Source organism: Schistocerca nitens, chromosome 8, assembly GCF_023898315.1.
Source record: "Schistocerca nitens isolate TAMUIC-IGC-003100 chromosome 8, iqSchNite1.1, whole genome shotgun sequence".
Lineage (NCBI taxonomy): Eukaryota > Metazoa > Arthropoda > Insecta > Orthoptera > Acrididae > Schistocerca > Schistocerca nitens.
The window spans coordinates 560,253,938-560,281,864 of NC_064621.1; the positions used below are offsets into that span (position 1 = coordinate 560,253,938).

The window sequence follows — 27,927 nt, forward strand, 5'->3', positions numbered from 1 at the left end:
GATGCTTAAGAAGATGCTTAGACACAACCTTTTCAAATATTTTTGAAGACACCAAAAGTGAAAATGATCAATAATTTGATAGTATTTCTTTAAATGCTCTTCTTGTACAGAGGCTTAACTTAGGCATATTTTAGCCAGTCTAGAAATGTTCCACTGATAAGAGATTGATTACACAAATACTTTGAGGTACAACTCAACTCACATGAACACACTTTGAAAAACTTCACTAGAATACTTTAAGGATTTTATGATGGATGCTGCTAATTAGGGAGAAGTGAGTGTCATTTCCATTTTACTGAAATTATTTGTAGGGAGTGGTCTCAGATGTCCAATTGCACTGTTAACTGAACCTGATAACTTCAAGCTGTCAGTAACAGATACAAAGTACCGTACCTATTTAAGAAGTTTGCAACACTACATGCATTTGTTACCAATGTCTCATTTACTTTAATTTGAAGTGTTACTGGAATTTTCAAAATTCAGAACCTGTATGTATCACAGCATCAACAACAAGTTTAAATAACATATGGCTTTATCTCAATAGGAAGTCAGACTGCTACGTAATTTACAGATGGCAGCAGAAATTATTTTCTTTCACTGTTATCTGTAAGGCAAACAGTAGCCTGTCTTCCTAATCACAGTTAATGTAACATAGCTGTTACTGTAGTCTTTCTAAATTTGGTCATCTTGTCAGACTGTAATGTATCAGACTATCTTATCGTTATTTACAGGATACCAGATGCATTAGGATTAGTAAAACAAGTGTTCTCTGGAGACAATTTCTTAATCAAAACTGTGTAGCACAATGGAAATTAGTGCCGCCAATGAACTTTTTTCCAGTATATGCAAACAATATAGAAATGTTTCTGTTGTTAATATTAATACCATTGGACGCAGATTCCACACTACTCACGGGCTGCACTTAAATGGCCTTGGAAAGCAACTTGTTACATTAAAGCTAATGGAAATTATTCAGAGACTGCAATACTTACCAACAACATCATCAGTGGTACCTGTATCATCATCACAGAAAGTATCTCTAGGAGTGACTAATGCAGAATCAGATACAGTAACAGAAAATGCAACAGAAGTACCTAAAGAAGCAATACTAACAGAAGTAGAATCAACAGCAGCGTCAGAAGAACCACGTTCAGTAACAGCAGAAGTAACTCCTCCAGCATTAGAACCAGCTCCTACAGCAGTAACACCATCTCTCTCACCAGCAGTAGCAGCACAAACTACTTCACCAGCAATAGCGGAAGAAACACCATCAGCAACAGCAGAAGCAACTCCTCCAGCAGTAGAACCAGTTCCTATAGCAGCAGCACCATCTCCCACACCAGCAGTAGCAGAACCAACTCCTTTACCAGTAATAGCAGAAACAACTCCTCCACCAGCAGCAACTAAACCAACTTCACCAACAGCAGAAACATCACCAGCTCCTCCTCCATCACCTTCAAGAGTAGCAGAAAAGAATAGACCAGTCACAGTAAGTAAAGTATCATCTTTGTCTCATGATGAAGTGATACCAAATGATTTGGGAAAACATGTTCCTATAAAACTTGTAGACAGTAAAGTGAAACAAACTTCCAACCGTGTTTCAAACAGACCCAAAAAATTACCAAAGAGAAATGAAGATTTTTTTATGGTTTATCCCAAGGAAGTCCAACCGCCACCTAACATAGATTCCAGGGCTGAAAAAACAATTAAATGTTCTCCATTGCCCCCTAATACTATACTCCTCCCCTCCTGTGACAGTAACTCTATCTTATTTCTGCACTTAAATGTCAGGTCTCTGAAAAATAAAGCTGATGAGCTTGGTATACTATTAAAAAGTAACAAAAGAATGATTTTATGTATAAACGAACATTGGTTAAAGGAAGAGGATATAAAACTGTATGTACCATCAGGTTTCAGATTAGCTACATACTTCTGCAGACCCAGTGAATCCTATGGGGGTTCATCCATATATATTAGCAATGATCTAGACTTAAAGTTTTCTGTTCTTGAAGTTAGTGACCTATGCATTAAAGGTGTTTTTGAAGCAGCTGCTTTTATTATACCTAGTATGCAGCTCATAACTGTGTCTTTATATCACACTCCTGAAAGTAATGTAGAACAATTTATAGAACGTTTAGAAAAACTTGTGATCAGTATACAAAAATATACGAGGGTCAGTCAAAAAGTAATGCCTCCTATTTTTTTTTCTACGTTTAATTGTCAGGAAATTTAAATGCAATTACATAGGTTGAAAACCACAACATTGAGGATCATTTTGTCATTTTTCAATGTAATCTCCGCCCATCTCTACAGTTTTGGTCCATCTTTGAACAAGGGCATGTATCCCAGCACGGTAAAAATCACAGCTCTGCTTCCTAAGCCATTGACGCACGGATGTTTTGACGGCCTCCTCATCTTCAAAATGAATCCCAAGATGAGCTTCTTTTAGTGGCCCGAACAGATGGAAGTCTGATGGTGCCAGGTCAGGGCTGTATGGGGGATGAGGCAAAACTTCCCATCCAATTTTGACAATCTCGTCAGAGGTGTGACGACTGGTGTGTGGTCTTGCATTGTCATGCAAAAGAAGAACATCTGCCATTGATTTTGTTGGGCGAACTCGCTGAAGACGTGCTTTAAGTTTTTTGAGGGTTGTGACGTATTGAACAGAATTTATTGTGCATCCCTGCTCCAAAAAATCAACCAGAATCACACCCTCTGTATCCCAGAAAACTGTTGCCATAACTTTCCCTGCCGATCGCACAGTTTTGAATTTTTTCTTCCTCGGCGAGCTTGTGTGACGCCACTCCATTGACTGCCTCTTTGATTCGGGTTCAAAAAAATGCACCCATGTTTCGTCCCCGGTCACAATTTTTTTCAGAAACTCATCTCCCTCCAAACGGAAGCGCTGCAAGTGTTGGGAGGCTATTGTTTTCCTTGCCTCTTTATTCTGATCGGTTAACATTCTTGGAACCCACCGTGCACAAACTTTTGAGTACCCCAATTGTTTAATAATCGTGATCACACTGCCTTTACTAAGAGAAATAATGCGACACACTTCATCTGCAGTCACCCGACGGTCACCACGAATGATGTCATCAACTTGCTGAATGTTGTGTGGAGTCACTGCACTCACCGGCCTGCCGCTCCGCTTTTCGTCAGTCAACGGTGTTTGCCCTTCAGCTTCCTTACAACGACGAACCCATCGTCTAACAGTGCTGACATCCACTGTCACAACACCATACACCTTCTTCAGTCTTTCATGAATGCGTATGGGCGTTTCACCTTCTGCATTCAAGAATTCAATCACACAACGCTGTCTCAAACGAACATCGATGTCGGCCATCTTACAAACTTCTGCTGTGCTGCCACCTGTTGACACAGAAAGTTACTACTGCAGTGGATTGCAGAAGAAGGTTTGAGGAATGGCGCCAAATTCAAATTTTTCACTTAACTTAATTTCTTTAAGTAGAAAAAAAATGGGAGGCATTACTTTTTGACCGACCCTCGTACTAAATACAAAATTTTAATCTTTGGGGATCTAAACATAGACATTAGGAAATTGACAGCCAGAAATGTTAATTTAGTAAACATGTTAAGATCCTATAATCTCTTTTGTGCTAACGAAAGTCCTACAAGGCACTCCTCCTGTCTTGACAATCTAATAACAAATGTATACAAATGTGATTTTGAGCTAGGCTTATTTAATGTCGATTACCTGTCAGACCATAGAGGTATATGGGTGAAACTAATTACTAAAAAACCAAAAGAAGACGAGGAACAAACTCAGTGTGTCAGACTATCTACAGATACAAAGATTAGCAAGTATAGAGAAGAACTTAAGTCTATAGATTGGAATACTGTTATGCATTCCTCCAGAAATGTTGATGAAGCCTTCAGCACATTCCTCAAAATCATTTCTGAAATCATCCACACATGCTGTCCACTGGTTAAAAAACAAAAAAACAAAAAAGTTAGGAAACCTAGCCACTCAACTTTACAGAAGTGGTTTTCACCCCAATTACAAAAACTGAGACTATTGGTAATTACTTGTCACGATAAGGTCAAAAAGGGTGCAGTAGACAAAGAAACTTACAAAAACCTGAAAAGAAAATATAGATCTGAAATTAAAATAGCCAAGTGTAAGGCAAATGGTGATTTCATTAAAAAATCACACAATAATTGTAAGGCTGCATGGAAAGTAATAAAAGCAGAGCTAGGTATGGATATAAACTACAAAGACAACACAAATGCTGCTAACGTCACTGCTGATGATTTCAATCACTTTTTTGTCAACTCTGCCAATCTTAGCCTTCCAACCCACAGCAACCAGAATTCCAATTCAACACATACACCTATTTCTCATCCCATATCTGGCAGAAATTTTCAACAAAACATTACAAACATAGTGTCAGCTTGTAAATGGAGAGAAGTACAAGTAACTGATATAATTAAAGCAACCTCTAAATTAGGATACTCTAGATCTGAAGATGTGTATGGCCTGTCAAACTATGTAATTAAAAAAGTTGTAGATCTCATAACATATCCTCTTTGCATACTGATAAACTGGATGCTCTCGAGTGGACACTTTCCAGAATGTCTCAAAAAAACAGTTGTCATACCATTATACAAAAAGGGTGACAAGTCCTGTATCAATAATTATAGACCAATTTCACTTGTGCCTATTCTCTCAAAAATAATAGAACATTGTATACTGCAGCAAATATGCATACACCTATCAGACAATAATATATTAAATGATTCTCAGTATGGATTCAGGTCAAACTTATCAACAGTCAAAGCAGTTGAAAACCTTATCTCTTTTGTACTAAGTGCATTTGAGTCAGAATTATCTGCTGAAGCCATTCTAATTGACCTGAGTAAGGCTTTCGACTCAGTTAACCACAAATTATTATTAGATAAACTGTGTTGCTATGGAATCAAACACTTGGAACTCTCACTAATTGAATCATACCTCAGCAATAGAAAACAAATAGTAAAGCATAATGACCAACAGTCACAGACTTTAAGTATAAAACGAGGTGTTCCTCAGGGCTCAGTGCTTGGCCCTCTACTATTTATATTGTTTGTAAATGACTTTCCAAATAACTTACCCTGTAAATCTATCCTCTATGCTGATGACACAACATTAGTTAATTCTGGAAAGGATATAAACATATTGAAGGAGGAAAGTGAAGAGTGTCTCAAAATATCTAATATCTGGTTTAAAGCTAATGACTTATCTATGAACCATGAAAAGACTGTCAAGATAATCTTCAGTTTATCAAACAGTAACATGGATTTATCATCTGTTAAACTAGTAGGAATATACATTGACTCAAAATTAACTCGGGACACACATACAGGTTATGTATGTCGAAAGCTATCACGAGTTATCTACCTACTAGCCAAACTACACACATGTGTTACACAAGATTTATTGCTTCAGTCATACTATGCCTTCTTTCATTGCCATCTACAATATGGCATTCTTTTATGGGGTAACTCTCCAGGAGCCAAAAAAATTTTCACTTGGCAGAAGAAAGCAATTAGACATCTTTACGGAATCACTGACAACAAGACCTCATGTAGACCTTATTTTATAGACTTAAAAATTCTCACAGTTCCATCTCTTTATATATATTGTTGCCTATTAAACATAAAAGAAAACTTAAACCACTACACTATAAGGAAATCAGTTCATCAACACAATACTCGACAAACAAATATGATTGATATACCCACAACCAGGCTTAAGAAAACCCAATCTAGCTATGAATACATAGGCATAAAATTATTCAACACTTTACCCGTACAGGCTCAATTGGTTTCAATGGATATTTTCAAAACTAAAACCAAAGTGTGGATGAAGAAAAATACTTTCTACAGTGTAGAAGAATTTCAGAATAGTTGTAAAGATGATCTAATTTATTGATAAACTTAGGCTTACTGTTATGTATAGTTATGGATGTAGAGGCAGCTAGCTATAAGCTAATAGGGTACAACACTGTCTTTTTTTCCATGTAATATTTTTGTTATATGAAACATAATGTACAAATAGCTATAATACTTCTGACAACATTGATTGCATGTTAATGCTGATAAATTATGGCTTACTGTTACGTATGGATCTAGGTATAGAGGCTGTTGTAAGCTAATAGTTTACAACATTGCTATATTTTTACTATGCAATATTTTGGTATGTAAAACATAATGTACAAATAGCTGTAACTCTTCTGACGACATCGATTGCATATTAATGCTGAAAGATGGATAAAATAAATAAATAAATAAATACCTTACATCTCTCATCATTTGAACATCTGAATGAAATCTACAGTTACTCTGCATTATGTGGTGCAAAATGTAGATGTACTGTGATACTGGAGGGATGCAGAACAAATTTTTATATGCTCTCACAGTAAGAATGGTTACAAGAATGCTTTATAGAACGCTTCATAGTGTTCTGTTGTTTGTAAATTTTTAGTAAAATTTCCAGAAACTGAAGTCACAGCCATATGAGAAGAAAGTCCACATGAACTGGATTCATATACAAAATGAAATATTTCATTTGGCTGTGAAGTGTGCATAGTTAAATTGCAAGGAAAGTGGAAATAATGTGAAAGGTTTAAGACAACACTCTTTGTAACACAGCCTGTCATTTACTCTACTTTCTTGCTGAGTGAGCTATGCACCCCATAGCAAACTGCCTTGTTTCTTATGCAGTCAAGTTATTTACCCATTCTTCTTAAATCATGTATAGTTTTTGTGACGACACTGCATGGCACAACACACAAGTATTCTTACTAATTTAACTGTGGTATAATGAACACAGGAAGTAGTTTTTTAAAGAATTTTATGTTGCCCTTGGAGGTTTATTTCATGATCCTTTCAGGCCGCTTTTGCATGATCAAAATTTATTTGTATGATCATAGAAACTATTATTAATATACAAGATCAGCTGTCCTATGTGTAGCCAAACAAGTACCCCTTAAATGTACAACAAAGCCTGCTTCTTCTGAAAGTTGTTTTAACAATTTACTGAGAACACGGAAAAAGGCATTAACTTCCTGTGAGGCATAATTTAGAAAACATACCTATTTTTTAACACAAGTAACAGCTCTTGGTAAACCAATATTTCATTATAACTTCACTTGAATCTTACGTATCCCAGGAAATGAAAATTTATAGCCTTAGCACGACACTATTCTTAACAGTTTGTTTTTTTCCCCAGTATGAGCTGCGTACTCGACAACAAATGCTATTTCTCGTAAGCAATGGCAATGTTTAGCTTCTCTCAACGGTTATACATGATGATTTATGGAATGTGTTACGGAATTACTGCATTTATTATTTAATGTATAACATTTTATGCTACCTATTTGGTCCTCGACAGAATAATCAGATCAATCACAGCATGGTCAAGAAATAGGTAAAATTCGATAAGCTGAGAATCCGTACGATTTATTTACTTCTACGTAATTTATAAATACATTTCCATTTCTCCGCTACAGTGTACGTGCGATAACAGCCACATTTCTTTCACATTGCGGTCACATATCAGCGGATCACGCTCGTTTCAGGACGATTTAGCAGACACGCACCAACGTTTTACCATACACTTCAGACGCCATAGAGGTCACTGGTGTGCAGCCACAATACCTGTAGTGACGATATACAAATAAAGGCACTTGCGTTTTTAAGGCTAGACGAGGATACAAAACACAAAAAATATTTCCGTTGGTAAAAAATAAGATTAATCAGTGTAGGTATTTCCTCAGTTTATGTCACATACATGGAAATATTTCATATGCTAACCGCTGAATAGCTGTGTAATCATGTGATTGGCCGCTACAGCCTACAGCATAATATGATCTCTGCACCGGGGAAAAACTGGAAGTTTGCGCAGTGGAGTTCAGGACTGATTTTGAAGTCAAGACAAGTAAAGGGCGATATCGTTACAGTACTACCATTGTTGCCTTGATTTTTTTAAAAAAATATTTACGAGGTAGGCTGATGTATATTCTGTTTAAAAAAATGATGTGCAGTAAATTTTGTGAGAGTTGCAATGAATTTCTTTAAAGGAATATTAATTCTTGTTCATAGTCTGCCATATTTAAGAAAATGCCTCTCAGTACTCGAGAAATAATGGATGCCCTTGCCATTGTGGCGGAACACGAAAACGTGAAAGTTGCAGTCAGGAAATCGGTTATGGGAGGTGTTATTGCTTGTTTAACAACTATTTGTGGAGGCCTCCTGGCTGGACGTTTCGGCATGGCGATTGGTGAGTGGTGGACATATTTATTTTTGTGGATTTTTGGCGCATTATTTTTATTTATTTATTTGCCCATATAAATCTCTTTTTCAGTACATATATTGTACACAGGATATTGGACAGAAAAACTTTTTAGCTATTGGTTTTTCAAATGTTAAACATACATTTTATAAATTTTTATGACAAATTGGATCTATACAGTTAACAATTACAAATTTTTGATATATATATATATATATATATATATATATATATATATATATATATATATATATATATATATATGTCTTGGTAATCTGCTGTAAGGTTTTCTTCCTGCATGTTTTTGGCATAATGTGATATTACAATGATTAACATGTATGCCACTGTCTGACCTGGTACTGTAATCATGGACACTTTTGTTTTGAGGGAAAAGGTTATCTTTTCTCAGTATGCTTTTTTTTTTTTTGACGTGCGTGACTACTTCCAGTATATAAATGCAGGGAAGGGGTAGGATCTTTAGATCTTTAAAGAAAGGTTTGCATGATTTTCTGCTGTTCACTTATTTCATTATTCTTATAATTGCCTGTTTCCTGAAAACTGTTCTGGTCTGATGTACATTTCCCCAGAAAATGATACCGTACTTCAGTATTGAATGTACACGAGCAAAGTATACAGCCCTAACTGCTAGTACTGTTGCAGAGAATTCTTACTGCATAGCTCATTTTTGCTAGTTTTGAATTTAGGGCTGTGATGAGTGCTCCATTTAAGATTTTCCTGGATATGAATCCCAAGAAATTGGTTATCTATACATATCACAGGTTGTGCCGGATTTTTATTTTGATCAGTGTGGAAATTCATGAGTACCATTTTTTGGGGATTAACTATTAGCCTGTTTCTGGTAAACCATTCAGACACTCCTTTTGTAATATCTTTTGCAGATGCAGTAAGATTTTCTTCTTTATTCCCTTCAATCAAAAGACTGGTGTCATCTGCAAACAGTACAGGTTCAGAATCCCTAACGTGTGATGGGAAATCATTAATGTAGGAAAAAAAAAAAAAGAGATTTGGCACACCTCTTACACCATACCATTCAAGTTTCCTCAGGAGTATAGAGTGATCAATCACATCAAAAGTTTTGTTAGGTCCAAGAATAAACCTGAGATATTTCTATGGTTGTCCATTGCATTTAAGATTTTGTTCTGTTTGATTTATTGATCCATTTTCATCTACAGCTGCACAATGTGCAAGAGATATTTGGATTTTTTTTGTTAATGTAAATAGTTTTACATATGATATATCTTTGTACACAATAACACACATTAATATATCAATTAATGATGAATACTTAAATAAATGTTGTTACACTATGTACAGAGAGATAAAATACAAATGTTCTTCTGAATGAGACTACATTGGGTAAACACACAAAAATTTAGTTTTGTAGGTATTCATTTATTGTGTAAAAGCAGCGATTAACGAAGTACGACTTCAGTTTAGATTTGAAGTGACCAATGTTTTGTATGTGTTTAATGGTATCTGATAAGGCATTGTATAGTTTGATACTAGGATGGATAAGGCTGTTTTGAAATAACTTTGTGTTGGCACTTTGAACATGTACATCCAATTTTTGTCTTGTATCATAGCTGTGTATTGTGTGATTTTGAGTGATGAGTGGTCTTTTTGTATGTAAGTTTTGCTTTAAATACATTATATTTTCAAGTATATATATACAAGGAAGTGTCAGGATCATCCTTTTTTGAAACAATGGTCTACATGATTTGCAATTATCTATCCCTTCCATTATTCTTATAATTTTTTTTTTTTAATTTTGAATGTTTTGATGGCATCTCCAGAATTTCCCCAGAACATAATCCCATACCGGAGGTGAGAGTGTACAACTTCATAATATATACACTGAAGGGTTTGTAGCTGGTACAATTTTTTCATGTACGCATCACAAAACAAGAAGTACTTAATTATTTGTTCATTTGCTCAATATGCGCTTTCCATTTCAAGTTGTCTTGTAGACGAAGTCCAAAAAATTTGGTACAGGCTGTTTTGGCAATTGTCTGTCCATATAGGTATAGATTGGGTGAGTTCAGATTTTTTGTTTGTGCTGTGTGTATATCCATAGCTACAGTTTTTTCAGTGTTTATTATTAAGTCATTGTCATCAAAGTAACATGTTAGTCTGTCAGTGGCTTCTTTTATGTTTTTTACAAGAGTTTCTTCTGAGTTTCCTGTAATTAGAACACTCGTATCATCAGCAAATTGAAATATTTTACTGCTGTCATTGCTTATGTTTAGTTCATTTACATAGAGTAAGAACAGCACAGGGCCCATTACTGATCCTTGTGGCACTCCATATTTAACAGTCAGTGGCTTGGAATTATATTTCCTAATGACATTGTCCCTTTCTTGATCTATTTCCACATATTGTTCCCTGTTCTTAAGATAAGAGCTGAGCCAGTTGTTAGCTGTTCCCCTAATGTCAAGATTTTCTAGCTTGTATAGCAATTTGCAATGATTTATGGTGCCAAATGCCTTTGACAAATCTGAAAATATGCCCATGGTACGTTTTTTGCTGTCTAATGCTATCAGTGCCTCTAATAGAAAGGAGTGAACTGCAGATTCGGTTGAGCGGTTTGCTCTAAATCCATGTTGAGATTCTGACAGAATGCCATTTACCTCTTATTGAAAAGCCTTTCTAATATTTTTGAGAAAACAGACAGAAGTGCCAGTGGTCTGTAGTTGGAAATATCATCTTTGTTTCCTTTCTTGTATAATGGCTTTAGTTTTGCTGTTTTCAAACATGAAGGAAAAGTTCCTGTAGCAAAAGATAGGTTACATAGGTGGCTTAAGGGCTCAGTAATCAAGTCCCCACACTTCTTTATAATGAAATAAGGTATATCATGTACACCTGCAGAGTGTTTCATTTTGAGACTTTTTATTATTACCTGTACTTCTTCTACATTTGTTGGGTACAGAAACATTGATCTGCTTGAGACTTTTTTCCCTGTTTCTGTATGCTGTTTTCTGTTAGAAGTCTGTTGTAGTAGTTTCTCTGTTACATTTATAAAATAGTTATTAAACATATTAGCTACTTCCTGTGGGTTTCAGATTGAAAGTAGCAGTTTCAATTGACCTCTGTGTTCTGAAGCCATGTTGAGATCCAGAAATAATAATATTCTTGTCAATAATTTTCGAAAACCCTGACAATAGAAACACTGGCCTATAGTTACCCATACATTGATGATCACCTTTTTTATATAGGGGTATTACTTTTGCCATTTTCAGTTGCTGAGGGAAGACACCACACGATAAGGATGAATTGCATATGTCGAATAAAGGTGAAAGTATTTGCCTTGCTGTTATTTTTATAATATAATCTGGAATATCATCAATACCAGTTGAATATTTACTCTTCAGTGAATTAATGGTATTTAGGAGCTCTGTTGGGCTTACTGGACTGAGGAACATGGATATATTATTTATTTCACTAGATGAAAGTTCTTTCCATTATTTCACAAGGGTGTGCATATAAAAACAAATAGAAAACTGTCACTTAAGTTATGGCCAAAACTATTCATATTTATCTGAAATGTTCCACACCCATGAGAATCAATACATTTTTTGGTCTATGGCACAAAACTGAATCTAAATAAGGTTACCGTAATATTAATTTTCATATTCTTTACTTGCAGCACACAGGAAGCTTCCAAATTTATTCCGAGTTATGTTTCAGTACACATTTGATTAGTAAATCAGATGGAAGAACAAGTCGAATTTAAGCTTAGGAGCGTTTTATGCAAATTGTGTGTTTAGTGGTTCAATAATTATTTCACTGAATACAAGCAATGGTCCATCATAAGTGACATACAGGTAAGGTGGTGACGTTATTTTTATACGCCTCATAGCATACTGGAAAAAATTAACCGTTTGTCATTTTTTTTTGTCCTGCATCTACATCTACACTCTGCAAACCACTGCGAGGTGCACAACAGAGGGTACATCCCAGTGTACCAGTTATTAGGCTCTCTTCCCATTCCATTCATGTGTGGAGCGCAGGGAGAATGATTGATTGAGTGCCTCTGTGCATGCAGTAATTATTCTAATCTTAGCCTCATAATCCACATGTGAGTGATCAGTAGAGGGCCGGTTCCTGAAACTTTGTTAATAGACTTTTTCTGTATAGTTTATGTATATCTTCAAGAGTCTACTACTTCAGTTCCTTTAGTATATTTGTGACTCTCTCCTACATATTAATCAAACATGTGACCATTTGTGCTGCCCTACTCTGTATATGTTCAATATCCCCTGTTAGTCCTATCTGGTACGCGTTCCTCACGCTTGAGCAATATTTTAGAACCAGTCACACAAGTGATTTGTAAAGAATCTCCTTTGTAGACCAGTATTCTACTGATAAACCAGAGCCTGCCACCTGCTTTACCCACAACTGAACCTGTGCCTGCCACCTGATTTACCCACAACTGAACCTGTGTGATCAATCCATTTTATATCCCTACAAAGTATTTCACCCAGATATTTGTATGAGGTGGCTGATTCCAACAATGACTCATTGACATTTTAGTCATACGATGCAATTTTTTTTTTTTTTTTTTTTTTTTTTTTTGAAGAGCAAACAAGTTAACAATCTCTGCCCACATTGAAATCTTATCAAGATCTGACTGAATATTTGTCCAGGTTCTTTCATATAGTGCTTCATTATAGAGAACTGCATCATCTTCAAAAAGCCTGACTTTGCTATTAATATTGTCTTCTAGGTCATTAATATACAACATTAACAACAAGGGTCCCAACAGTTAATATACAACATGAACAGCATCGGTCCCAATACACTTCCCTTGGGCACAACCTCTATATCTGATGATGACTCTCCATCCAAGAAAACATTCTCTGTCCTTCCTACTGAAGGGTGCTCAGTCCAGTCACATATTTCACTTGGTACCCAATATGATCATATGTTTGACAATAAGCATAAATGTGGTACTGAGTCAAACACTTTTCAGAAGTCGAGGAATATTGCATCTACCTGATTGCCTTGATCCAAAGCCATCAGTATGTCATGTGAGAAAAATGAGAGTTGGGTTGCTCAAGACTGATGTTTTGAAATCGATGCTGGTCGACATTCTGTTCGAGATACCTGATAATGTTTGAGCTCAGAATATGCTCTAAGATTCTACAACAAATGGTGTCAGTGGATACTAGATCGTAGTTTTGTGGATCACTCTACCACCCTCCTTGTAGATGGGTGTGACCTGTGCTTTTTTTCCCAAGAACTGGTCATGGTTTTTGTTTGTGGGATCTAAGATAGATTATAGTTAGAAGAGGGGCTGTTTCAATAGTCGGTATACAATCTGACAGGGATTCCATCGAGGCCTGGAGCTGTGTTCAATTGTAATGATTTCAGCTGTTTCTCAACACCACTGCCACTAATACTTATTTCATTCGTGTTTTCGGTAGTAGAAAGATTAAATTGGGGCAATTTTACTGGGTGTTTCTTTGTAAAGGAACATTTGAACACAAGAGTTAAGCATTTCAGCTTTTGCTTTGCTAGCCACTATTTCAGTTTATGTCTCATTTGCTAGGGACTGGACACCAACTTTGGTGCCTCAGTCAGCTTTTACATACGACCAAAATTTCTTTGGGTTCTGTAAAAGATCGCTAGATGATATTCTGCTACAGTAATCATTGAGGGCATCGTGCATTGTTCTCTTGACAGCCAAATGCATTTCATTCAGCATCTCTCTATTTATAGCTATAGCCCTACACATGTTGTGCAGAGTTTCAGTGTTGCTTCTCCCCCCCCCCCCCATGTCAAAGTATATATATATGTGATTACATAACAATCATATATACATAGACTGCAAAAAATTAATTAAATTAGGAAAACCAAGGAATTGACGTCTACATTTAGGTAGCATTTCTCCAGATTTATTTTATATTATTTAGTTTTTATTGTGTGGCATGTATTAAGAGTTTAGAATCCCAAGATGAGCTACATGTATACAAAATTACGAAACTACTATTTATCAGCATTTCAACACAGCTCTCCAGAATAATAAAACATAAATGAAAACAGCTGATCATGAATATCAATGTCATTTATGTAGTTTATCACACCACACGTTACTGTTGGGAAAACATCAGATGGACCCTTGTGGGCATTCGTAGGGCATTGGAGCAAGGTTATTCGTGGTTGTGTTCAAACTTGCTGTCCTTGATACGAATGCCCATGATGTAAGTGATGACTTAGCTGTGTCAGCAACATTTCTTATCTGTTAAGGGACCTCCACACACACCATTCCTTGTTGTAACAAACCAGAAAATATTCATATAACTCCAGTTTTTATGCTTAGACTACTGCTATGGAAGTCATGCCTTATCTGAAGGTACTTCCAAAGGGAAAGAAAGAAAAAGGCTGCTCATTGTAACTGATATCAACGCAAAATGCCCCCTGTGGAACTCAGATAGAACTAACGACAGAGGGCAACTAGTGCTTGACGTGGTAAATGAATGCAACCTCTTCGTACTGAATAGGGAGGGTCAGCCACCTACCTACCTCGGAGACGCTGGTGGTGTAAGTAACATAGACCTTTCTCTAGGGAACGCAAAATCTCTTCCACTAGTCAATACGTGGAGGGTCAAACAATGGAAAATCCAGGATGGAATGTAACAATACGAGAGAAGGAAAGTTGCTACTCACCATATAGCGGAGATGCTGAGCCGCGATAGGCACAATAAAAAGATTCACAACATCATAGCTTTCGGCCATTAAGGCCTTTGTCCGAGGATGTCGAGTGAATTTTAGTCTTGATGCTGGCACAGGGAATACTGGAAGTGGTTGGTTCACTCTAGCCATCGTCCGATGTGAGAATGCCTCTCTACCTGGATTGGAATCATTCGCCGATCGAGATGTCATAGCTTACAAAACCTGGCATTGTGGAATAGATGCTAAGTCTCAATCTAGACCTAGTTATGTATATAGCAATATGCTTTTTACATTGTATACCCGCTCATGTTGTAAAGTTAGTAATGATGAAAAAATACATGTATGGATGAAAGGACTTGGTCCACTTGCTGAAAATGAAAATGTAACTCTAACTGGTGGTGTAACCCTGTACTATAATTATTAATAAAGTGATCTGTAGCGTCAGCCATTAAGTGCGTGTGTATGAGTGTGTACTGCTGACAAAGGCCTTAATGGCCGAAATCGATGATGGTGTGAATCTTTTTATTGTGCCTATCGCGGCTCAGCATCTCCGCTATATGGTGAGTAGCAACTGTCCTTCTCTTGTATTGTTACAATACATGGAGGGTATTAGATAGAGCCACACACAGTGACCACAACGCAGTGGTCATAACCACAGACAGATATATCAATACACATAACATGGACCACGAACAGCTGCACTTACCCATAGGAAGAGCCGACTGGCAGAGAGGTCGAGATATTGTTGAGGCACCATCATTACACACTGTTCAAGGCAGTATAGATTACAAAACACATGTACTGACAGATTTCCTACAAATAGCACAGGAAGCAGCTATACCACTAGCAAAAACTGGTTGGGGACAGAAACAACCGTGGTCAACAGAACTGGCAAGACTAAGGAAGGATTCACGGGACAAAAGAAAGTACTACCGACAAGCAAAGACAGCTCCTGAAAGACAGCTAAGACTTGATCTGTATCGTGACACTAAATGGAAATACCAAAAAAACTAAAGACAACAAGGCAAGTCTACTGGACCAACTTTGTAAAAACCCAGCTACAGAACAACATCTGGGGACAACCATTCAAGATAGGAACGGAACAAGTTAAGACACTGACAGTTCTGTCAACACTAAAACAAGCTGACGGCGCAATGACCAGAGGATGGAGAAGCACAGCAGAATATCTTCTGAACAGGCTCCTCCCGGACGACGACCCCACACAAGATGAGCGAGACCATGCTGACCTAAGAGAGAGCATGAGGCAACCATAAATCAGTGACAGTGTAACCATGCCATTCTTACAAGATGAAGTTGTAACGGCAATCAGCAAGCTTAAAAACTGAGAAGCACTCGACCCAGACAATATACTTTCAGAAACATTAAAACAAACAGTAACACAAATCACACCTTTTCTTACTAACATGTTCTACAAGGCACTACTAACAGGCAGAATTCCAAACCTCTGGAAAACAGATAATGTAGTAATAATCAGGAAATCACAAGACAAAGAGCCAACAGATCCCAGAATGTACCGACCGATCTGTCTCTTAAACACTCTCGGCAAGGTACAGGAAAGGCTCTTGTGTGACCGTTCACAACCACACAGGCACCTCCTCGGCCTAACGCCCCATCAGTTTGGCGTCAGGGAAGGTAGATCAATAGAAGACGCTGTCAACCGAGTACTGACAGTAACAAATAGCATTAGCGACAAATATGTGGTCACCATACTAATTGACATAGCCAGGGCTTTTGACAACTTGTGGTGGCAGTCCCTCTTCGCCAGGTTAAGAGAAATGAGGCTATCAGCTTCCCTCTACAATAGCCTCCTCAACTACTGCAGAGGCAGAGTGGTGGAGTGGAGGGCTGGTACACGGAAGGTTGTCAAAAGAATAACAAAGGGATGTCCAATATTCTGGAATATCGCAATTGAGCCCTTGCTGAACACCCTGGACAGTGACGACAGGGTAAGAGGTGTGGCGGCTTACGCAGATGACCTACTCGTAGTGGTGTCAGCCAACTCCTGAGCAGCACTAAAGTCAAAAGGTACGCACCTGCTTCAGAAAATTAACAGTTGGTCCAAAGAATATTAATTAAAAATAGCTCCCAACAAAACTGTATATTTACTGCTCAGAGGGACACTACAGATGAATCCAATTCTAAAATTAGACAAAACAAGCATACAGAGGAAGCAAGCCACATGTTATCTCAGACTGCAGCTTTGACAAAAAACAGACTTTCAACAATCATATAAAATTGACGATTGACAAAGCCTCCAAAATTATGCTCAAACTAACAAGACTAAACACAACTCAGTACAAATTACCTATTAAGGCGATAAGGGCCTACCACATTGTGATATTTGAATCCATTGCATGCTTTGCCACACGTGAGTGGGCTCACAGACTGAATATACAGACTAACAAGACAGTTGCAAGACAAGGTCAATGTAGTGTTCTCCTGAGGATGATTGGAGCGTTCAACACCATGTCACTAGAGGCACTGTGCGTTGTGATGGGGACCTGCCCTATAGACATAACTTTACTGGCTTAAGAGAGACAGGCTCAATAAAGTCACCGAAATTATGGAAACCGACATCATGAAGAAAACGCAAATGAAACAATGACGGATTCAAACATGGCAGAGAGAGTGGGATGCATCTGGCAAGGGTCGCTGAGTGCACTCTTTCTTTCTTGATTCACATGAAAGACTACAACTGAAACATGTCGACCCAAGTCAGGGGATGGTCCTTTTCCTGACAGGCCACAGGCCATATCCGGTACATTTAAACTGTATAGGGCTGACTAACGATGAAGTATGCATATGTGGAGAAACTGGGACACCAGAACATGTCACATTGCTATGCAACATGCTAGCACAAGTGAGACCTATACAGAAGACAATGGTATCAGCAGAATAATACGTAATCCCGATGACTGGAACACAATAAATAGCGTAGCCGATATTGTATCGAACACACTGCATGAAGAATACAAGTGCCAGAATCCATATGGAAGGAGGTGTAGACAAGCACAAACAACACAACAAACTACATGGGAGGGGACAAGCAAGTACACAGCTTCCGAAACCGAGGAAGGAACACAGTGAACATGACTCAGAAGGGATCAACATGTAAGGGACCAAAACCACCAATGTATGACACTGCATGCCACAACACAGTCATGAACAACACAACAATCATAAAACAAATAAACACTGGCACCACATACTAAGACTGTAGTAATAAGGTAATGTCACTTGGGAGGAGAAGGCTCGAAGAACTTGTATTCTGCGTCTCCTCCTCCTCCTCCACAATGACATAGTGTATTGTGTTTAAAGTATACTGCATGCAAGCAGTAATGTATTGCTCATCTTACTGTGTGCAGACAAAAGTATATTCTCTTCTCTGTTCAAAGCTACAATCAATGAATTTTATATATCAGTAATGTATTAAGTTATTTAAGGAATAATGCAGTCAAGTAGCAATATATTCTGTTTCTACTAACAAATTGCAAACATAAGTGTATTTCTCATGTAAAGCTAAAATTCATGTATGAAGTGCTCAATCAGTATTTAATCTGTGTACACATATATTAGCACAAACCATTTCAGATGAGAATAGCACAAGGTTGTACCGAGACCTTCTCATCAGAAATATGGTAGGTAGAAATAGTCCATTATCAAACAACATGCTACTTAGGCTATGTTACATATCCAGATACAGCATATCACTTCCCTCTACATACTGCAAATTATTTTCACCACACTCATTGTATATGGTAGGTAGAAATAGTCCATTATCAAACAACATGCTACTTAGACTATGTTACATATCCAGATACAGCATATCACTTCCCTCTGCATACTGCAAATTATTTTCACCACACTCATTGTATTACATTTCTTTTTTTATTTTTATTTTACATTTGCATTATATAAATTATATTCTGATCAACTAGGTACTAACAAATTATATGGAATCATTGTAACAGTTGTTATGCATTCAATTTGCTGTAACCTCAGAGAAGTCTTTATATATTATGTTCTTTATATATATATATTTTTTAAACATTAACAACTGCATACCAATAAGATTGTTACAATGAGAAGTCTTTGCTGTTAGATTCAGATGCATCTGACCCACCTTACATTACAAGGTGGGGGGTTACTCTGTACTGTTAATGAAATAAATAAAAAATAAATGGCACTTCCAAAGGCTTTGATGTCTGGAAGAAACTTGTTTTCAATTTCAGCCTAAGCTGTAACTGATGGCCAAATAGGGGGTGATTCAGTGTTTTCAACCTTCAGTTGTTCTTGATGAGCAGTGTCTTCCCAGAGAATTCTTGGAGGTGTGATGCTGACAAGACTGTAAATCTTCTCGACAGATGTTTATAGTTCTGTAGCTATGGATATTCATTGTGTTGGGAGTTCCACAATAATGGGTTCTCTTCAAACTGATTGTCACTGAACTTAGATAAAACGCAATTCATGTACTGCACAAGACCTGACCACATCGTTAACAATAATGCGTGAGGGTAAATCAACAAATGAAATAAGATACTCCAAAATCTTGTATGTTTATATTTATAATAAATGTGCATTGTGATGACTCAGTGCTTTTGCTATTTGCTAAATTATTGACATTCAGCAATTTGTATTATCTTAAACTAGATATCGCATGGTACAGATCATCTTAAACGTCTGAGCATTGCAACGTATACATTACAGATAATATCAGATTTTTGAGATGAAAATGTAAAACAACTGACTCACTTTTCCTATTTGCATTCATAATTTTTTGTCACTCATTTGTATAGAAGAAAGGGTCTGCTGCATAGAAATTAGTAATAAGGATACTATGTTTTGCCCAGTCTTGAAACTTCTGTAGACAGCTGTTTAAATGCTTGAGCATTCTGACAAGACTCAGTCAGTGTATTTACTTCATCATGAAACTTGTCTTCAACATCAGTCTCATTTCAGAAACAACTGTAAATTCATAAATGCAGTTCTAGAAGGAGAAATGACAAACTTTCACTAAGCCTTAATGTAGTGAAGGGGGTGAGAGAGAGAGAGAGAAATTTAACTAAACTGCTGTTTAGAAGATCATAATTTGAAACTGGGATAGCATCATAAATATATTGACACATTAAGTGAATGACATATGATCTAGACTTCTTATAACCATAAAAATGTTACTCATTTCAGTCATTGATGGTTCTTTCTTTTTGGTTAGCCCCACAGACCTTGTTAATTGAAATAACTCTAACATTTTTTTCCCTGTGTCCCAATGACTATTTTTACAGGTAACTGACTTTCATCACAAGAGCAATCCATTACTAATTAATTAGTGAAGGAATGGAAGTAAATGTAGAATAAGCTTGAAACACTCTTGACATTCTAGTACTCAGTCTTAGTATATTTAGGAATTAGCAAGTTCTGAAAACTGGATTCACAAGCTTGCACATGAGTTTATTTTTAATTTGCTTTGTAGCCACATCCCAAGACTTTATAGTCTCATCAACTAACAATATTAATATGTTGTCAAGAGTTGAAACAGTAGAGGCTGCTTGACAGCTCTGCAGTACAGCAAATGTAGTCAGTGTTTTTTTTTTTATGATTGGTGCCTTTTTAGGCTAGTTCAAGAATGCAAATACCATGGTCAGTTATGTCACATGGTTTTGGCAGATCTAGGACAGAGTTATATCTTGTGTGGTGTAGAGCGCCATAAATATCGATATTTGTTCTGTGCGCAAGTGGGCTATCTTTGAGGAGAGGGCTTTGGGGCAGGATGTTGGACGCTAACAGCAGTTAGCCTCCGGACTTGTATCTGTGTAGAAGCTAAGTTTGAGTTAATCTGTATCTGAGAGAATTCTAGTTGTTTACCTACAACTATACCATATTCCCTCACTGGTGACCCCGTTTTTGTATAATACGCGTCCGAGTTACCGCCTGAAGGTTATTTACGTGCCTACCGCGTCGGGTTTCTCCGCGATCGCGAGGGCCTTTGTTCAGCTCCAGACAATGGCCTTTCAGCATTCACCGCCGCCCGGATTCCAGCAACATCTCTCCAGCACTCCTGCCATCGTAGTGGACATGCCGCAAGAATCTTCGGAATCCTTCAGCCAGAACATGCAGTGGAATTCATCGAGTGCCGCCAGTTTCTTCCAACCGCCAACGGTCGTGGACTCTGGCTTTGTTAGCCTGGACCTTCCCACGTGTTCTCCACAGAGTGTTGGTCGGAACATTCCTACTCCTGTGTTGAACACACAATTCAATACAGTTCATGGCGTCGAGCGAGGTTTTGCTACTTTGGAAAATCCAGTAGTAAATTCAAACTCGAATCAGTTCCCGCCACGTGTGTATCCTTCCGCGCCGGCTAGTCAACAGGTGTTCAATGCTCGCCAAACAGCAAATATCACACCGAGTGTGCATCCTAGTGGACGTGTGTGGGATCCTTGTGTTGCTTCTAATCAGGTCAACAATTCTGTGCTGAACAGTAATTACTCCGACATCTACAACCAGCCCCACCACTCACGGTCGAGTGAATACTGTGTGCATAACGGACATTCACCGGCGTACTTAAGCACTTGTGGCTTCTCTCCGAGCTACCACGTCAATGAGAATGCACATTTTGACTACGATCCTCACACCGTTCGAGCGTCCGTCGCTTCTCAGCTGCCCCCCCCCCAGTGTCAAGTGAATTTCGCGATTCCTGCATTACGGGACGCCAATAATCCGGACTCGCAATCTTCTGCATGCTCTACTTCCATCCGAAGTAATAGGCGTACCTCCGCAGTGACTGCAGTGCCGAATCTGCCGAAATTACCAGACTTCAAACCCGCTCACCCGGAGTTCTGGTTTAACCTGGTTGAGCAAACATTCAATATCTGTGCTTTGGACGACGACGCACGCTTCGCCTGCCTCATGAACCATCTTCACGACCGTGTCGATTTAATTTATGATCTGGTCAAAGCACCCCCCCCTAGCAGGGAAGTATGCTGTGGCGAAACAGACGATACTGGAGCGCGTCTCTAAAATCAGGAGAGAAAATGTGCGACAGCTCATCTACGAAGAGCGTCTCGGCGACAGGTCTCCGTCCCAGCTGTGGCGGTGCATCTGTCTTCTCGTCGATGAGCAAGTTATGCCTGATGACACGCTCGCAGAAATCTGAACTGAAAAGCTGCCTTTGCCTGTCCAGACAGCAATCTCTGCGTATGAAGATAGGCCAGTAAATGAACGTTTACGCGCCGCCGACAGAGCATACTCCGCCAGGCAACGTGAGCTCCGTGCACTGCATTCTGGACGTGACCGCACTAAGACGCTTTCTGACGCCACGCCCTTGTCTGGTGCTGCTGATAACAAGTTTTTTAAACTAGCCGCCCTGCCTGCACCTTCAACTCCTTGCAACGACAGTGCATCGGCCTCTGTGGAAGACTCTGGGGCACATACTCCGTCACCTAGCAACTACCCACAGGAGCACAGGCCCGCCCAACCTTACTGTTTCTTCCACGCGAGTTTCGGGGAGCAAGCTCGCAAATGCCAGTCACCGTGTTCTTACCCAAACTCCAACCGCAGGTAGGCTACGATGTAGGCTGCGATGTAAACAACGGGCACCATCCCACGTTGCACTCTGTTTCGGACAATAACAGTAAGTGTGGTCGAGTCTATGTTCGCGATTTACGATCAGGTGTATGTTTTCTGGTAGACACTGGTGCAGACGTCTCTTTGCTGCCGGTTCGCCTAGCAATCAATAAAGTGCAACCACACAAAACAGTACTTCGTGCAGTGAACTTGTCTACCCTACATTGTTCGGGTTGCACTTTGTATACAGTGAAACTTTCGCCCGAGTGCAAGCTGGAGTGGACGTTTCTAGTGTCAACAATTGAAGAACCTATTCTCGGAATTGATTTCCTCAAGCAGTATCAGTTGTCACTAGATTTTGTGCGAAATACTGTGTTTTACCCCTCCCTTAACAAACATATTCCTTTCGCTTCGCCGAGTGACAGTTCGGCTAACACCAAACATATGTGCTGTGCCAAGAAGTGTGTAAACCTATCCTTGGAGCTGCAATCTTGGACAAACAAGTGGCTAGTGGAGTGCGCCAAGTCTTCTAAGTTGCGGATGGAACGTATGGAAATGCTGCTGCATCTCCGCGACATACACCACGAGTTGGCCTCCACACAACAACGCCTCGCGGCACTACAAGCAGACGACTCATCGGCTACAGTCAAGGTCAGTCTATGCCAATCTGGTGTTCCCATGCCCGCGCACGTTAACGACAATGTTGTGAACTCTGTAAACTGTGTCAGCACCCCCTTTTGTAATGATAGGGTATGCCCGAGTGCTCATGCTGCTTGCGTTCCGAATGGACAATTAACTTGCCAAGCTCGTGGCAATGAACTACAGCCATCTGCTGTCCGGCCACGCCCACTCGTGCCTACAGCGCTCGTAGCGGCACGGCCCGCTACCAAGAACCAGTGTACCAACCTCGCCCATGTTAACACGTGTGCGGCCTTTACGCAGCCTACGAGCGGGTGGCACACCTGTACTTCCGTGCCCTCAGCGCCACAGTTTGGCCCATCCGCCACTGCCTGCTCCGCTTCACGGACATCTGACTATCGTGCCGCACCACATATTGCAGTAGTCACTAACGGCACAGTTCATCGGTTACGTCTAACCGATGGGCCGCCCATATCGCAACGTCCACGCCGCCTCAAGCCGGAATTTATGAAAATTGCAAAAGAACAATTGGACGATCTGTTACAAAAGGGAATAATTGAACCTTCTTCCAGTTGCTGGGCTAGTCCTATCCTGTTTGACCAAAAGAAAGAAGGTACTTGGCGTATGGTCGGACTCTATAGGCGTTTAAATGCCCGCACCATCATTGATAAATATCCGGTCCCACACATCGCAGACTTCAATCATGCGCTCGCAGGTGCAAAGTACTTCTCTGTTTTGGACTGTAAGCACGCATTTCATCAGATTCCTATGGCTCCGGAGGACATTGAAAAGACTGCCATAACCACTCCCTTCGGGCTGTTCCAATACAAATTTATGCCGTTTGGGTTGAAAAATGTCCCCCAAACGTGGCAGCGTTTCATCAATCAAACTTTATCTCATCTAGACTTTTGTTTCGTATACATGGATGACATATTGGTTTTTGCTTCTACTTTAGAACAGAGTGAGGAGCGTATTCAAGTCGTGACAGATATTTTAGCAGCCGCTGGTATTGAACTGAACAATAAAAAGACTCAATTGCACCAGTCATCCGTCACATTCCTAAGTTATGTTGTGTCATCGGACGGTCTGACACCACCACAGGACAAGTTGAAGCCTGTTCTCGAGATGCTACTCCCTCAGACCTATAGGGAATTACGCAGGTTCATCGGAACAGTTAATTATTACCGGAAACATTTGCCAGCTGCTTCTGCGGTGCAGGCTCCTCTCACAGATGCTCTCGCTGGCCCACAAACTTCTGGCACCCGCCAGGTACCATGGACACCAGACATGGACAAGGCATTTAATGAACTCAAACAGCTGTTGGCCTCCGCTGTCACTATTGCTCACCCACGGGCGGACGCCACAATGTTTATCACTACTGACGCTAGTGACAATGCTATTGGCGCAGTACTGAGTCAGACATACAACAGTGTTACGACCCCCCTGCAGTTTTTCTCAAAAAAGCTAAACAACGCGCAGAAGAAATACTCAGCATTCGACAGAGAATTACTTGCAGTTTACGAGGCCATAAGACACTTCAGAACTGATGTTGAGGGACGAGATTTCTATGTGCTCACTGACCACAAGCTGTTGGTTCCTGCCATAAAAAATCCTGCGGCTGATCCGCCCCCACGACGCTTTCGTCACATCAATTACATCTTGCAATTTACAAATGACGTTCGCTACATCCGAGGAGCGGACAATGTGGTCGCTGATTTTCTCTCGCGTGTTGGTGCTGTCACAACCTTAATTGACTTAACGGACCTACCTCGGTTGCAATCGGCAGACCCTGATACCATGCAGTTAATTTCAGACCACAGCTCCTCTCTCCAACCGGTACACTCTACTTTCCCTGGCATATCTGACTTAGTGTGGTGTGATGAATCGACTGGTACGTTGCGGCCATTCATTCCTAAGCCCCTTCAACGCCAGGTCTTTGACAAACTACACACATTAGCACACCCCAGTGTCAAAGCTTCCACCCGTCTGGTAACTGAACGGTTTGTCTGGAGAGACATGCGCCGTGATTGTCAGTCTTGGGCAAGGGTATGCATGGTGTGTCAACAGAACAAAGTTTCCAGGCACACTTCCCTCCACCCCTTGGCTGTTTTGCCCAACCGCCAGGCCGGTTTCACCATGTTCCTGTCGACCTCGTAGGCCCTTTGCCCCCCTCCGAGGGTTTCCGTTACTTGTTTACAGCTATTGACAGGATGACTCGGTGGGCTGAGGCTTTGCCTATTCCGAACATTACCTCCGAGACAGTAAGTCGAGCATTCTTAGATTCGTGGATCTAGATTTGGCTCACCTGTTTACCTCACCACTGACCAGGGGCGACAATTCGAGTCTTCAGTTTTCTCTGACTTATGTAAAATGTGTGGTATTGTCGAAATTCATACTTCTGCATACCACCCCCAAAGCAATGGGCTTGTCGAGCGACGGCATCACACCTTAAAGTCTGCCCTGCGTTGCCATGACTCACTATGGACAGAGGCACTGCCCTTCATGCTTCTTGGCCTTCGTGCGACTTTCAAGGAAGACCTCAAGGGTTCCGTAGCCGAGTTTGTGTATGGCCAACCTCTGGTTTTGCCTGAAGAATTAGTCACTCTGACCCCACTTTCACGGCCCTCTGAACTCCCTTCACTTTTCGAGTGGGTGCGCTTGCACTGCAGCAAAATTCAGCCGCCACCTCCGGCTGCTCATACACCTCTGCGTGCGTACGTACCACGCACGCTAGACTCTTGTGAGTACGTGTTTCTCAGAGACGACTCAGTCAAAGCCCAGCTTCAGTCGCCCTACACAGGTCCGTACAAGGTCGTCAAACGCTCTGAGAATAACATGGATCTCCTCATAAAAGACTCTGTAACCACGGTCTCACTAAACCGAGTGAAACCAGCTTTCATTGAGCCTCAGGTGAACCTCCCTGATTCTGCCCCTATTTCTCCCACTCCTGCTTCGAGCGGCCATCCATCTTCCCACAACATGCATTCGGGTATTGATTCTCCACAGCGTGCTTCTCTGCCGAGCACTGCTCCTTCTCCGCATTCATCCAATTCGAGTGGCCAATCTTTTCGGGGCTTCACTCCTCACAGCCCTCGCAGTGGAACTGCCAACCACTCGGATTCTACCATTGTGTTACCATCTTCGTGTGACAGCTCTCTTTCACGCCGTTCAATCCACGCTGGCTCCTCGTTGCCTTCGGTCACGCTTCCTCGTCTGTCAGCTGATCACCCGAGGTTGTCTCCTGCGCAGTCCAGGGCACCTGCCACCACCCTCCTAGCAGATGCTTCCCCCTGCCATGGCTTTGCTACACCTCCCTGCCTCCCTACCATTGCTCGTACAGGTGCCATCCAAGAATTCACAACACATGTGCACCCTGATGGTATACATAAATTATCTGTTGTCGTAGATGGCGATACGGTGTGTGTGGTACTCGCGTGTGACAATACTGAGGGAGGAAGTGCAGAATCTCGTGTGGTGCGCCGCTTTAAATTGAGCAGAAGTGCTGCGTGTGGCAATTTGCGTGCCTTTGTTAGGCCTTCTGGCAAGGTGATTCTCCGTCTGCCGGCTGACGAAGTGCTACACCTCCACTCCAGGACGGGACGTCGTCTTCAGCCGCCGGCGTCGCTTGCCGACTTCACCGTCGACGTACCGGGTTTCACCCCCCGGTCTCCTACCAGTCGACCGCTTCCGCCTGATGCAGAAGAACTGTGCGTTACCTTCCTAACTTCTCACCCCCCTCCCCCCATTCACAGGGACGTACTCCATACTGTGCGGGGGAGGGGGGGGGTCTATGTGGTGTAGTGCGCCATAAATATCGATATTTGTTCTGTGCCTAAGTGGGCTATCTTTGAGGAGAGGGCTTTGGGGCAGGATGTTGGACGCTAACGGCAGTTAGCCTCCGGACTTGTATCTGTGTAGAAGCTAAGTTTGAGTTAATCTGTATCTGAGAGAATTCTAGTTGTTTACCTACAACTATACCATATTCCCTCACTTGGTTTGAAACATCACTCTGCTTGATGTACATTTATGTTGAGGTAGACTAGGATTTGCTGTAGGTTCACTTTTTTAAAAGAAACACTGCACTTAAAGCTTAACTCTTTAAACTACTTTAGAAAAAACACTTGGTTGTATAGTGGGTGATAGTGGTTTACAGTATCAATATTTACCTTTTTTTGGTCAGAGGACTTCCTTGAGGCCTAGCTGTTTTTTTAAAGGTACTTGAGAAAGTTGCAATCGATGAGCTGTCACTATTGTTCTGTGGTAGTTCCATGACATACAACCAGGAATACCATCCAGTTCTTACTAATATTTGTTTTTGCTTTGTTGCTAAAATACTTGTTAAATTTCAGTATGTGCAAAATATTTTTTTGATAATGATTACAGGCAAAAGAGCTTTCATCCTACTTTTTGAGTTTGAAATATAGTGTGGAATGTGCTGAAAGTGATGATTTTTAAGACTTCTGTGTCCGAGCACTAAGTAGACTCGGACCAGTCGACCGCTTCCGCCTGATGCAGAAGAACTGTGCGTTACCTTCCTAACTTCTCACCCCCCCCCCCCATTCACAGGGACGTACTCCATACTGTGCGGGGGAGGGGGGGGGGTCTATGTGGTGTAGTGCGCCATAAATATCGATATTTGTTCTGTGCCTAAGTGGGCTATCTTTGAGGAGAGGGCTTTGGGGCAGGATGTTGGACGCTAACGGCAGTTAGCCTCCGGACTT

At 40.3% G+C, this 27,927-nt stretch overlaps 2 protein-coding genes across 2 annotated transcripts in view; both read left to right on the forward strand.

Moving 5' to 3' along the window:
• Nucleotides 1–805: 805 nt before the first annotated feature.
• On the forward strand, nucleotides 806–6,589 carry LOC126199675 (uncharacterized). The gene is made up of 2 exons (XM_049936603.1): nucleotides 806–1,489; nucleotides 6,497–6,589. The coding sequence occupies exons 1-2, from the start codon at nucleotides 806–808 to the stop codon at nucleotides 6,587–6,589; spliced, it is 777 nt and encodes a 258-aa protein (XP_049792560.1).
• A 1,296-nt stretch (nucleotides 6,590–7,885) lies between these two features.
• LOC126199351 (protein C19orf12 homolog) overlaps nucleotides 7,886–27,927 on the forward strand; it is a 45,321-nt gene continuing 25,279 nt past the window's right edge. Inside the window, exons 1-2 of the mRNA XM_049936212.1 lie at nucleotides 7,886–8,005; nucleotides 8,104–8,281. Of these exons, the coding sequence (XP_049792169.1) occupies nucleotides 8,122–8,281 (160 nt within the window). The 5' untranslated portion in view covers nucleotides 7,886–8,005; nucleotides 8,104–8,121. The remainder of the gene's footprint in view (nucleotides 8,006–8,103; nucleotides 8,282–27,927) is intronic.

Excerpts from the sequence above, each read along its gene's own strand:
- LOC126199675 (XM_049936603.1), top strand. The coding sequence starts at position 806 with ATGGAAATTAGTGCCGCCAATGAACTTTTTTCCAGTATATGCAAACAA. Across the intron at positions 1,490-6,496 it reads AAAAGAATAGACCAGTCACA|AAACTGAAGTCACAGCCATA; the intron begins GTAAGTAAAGTA and ends TAAAATTTCCAG.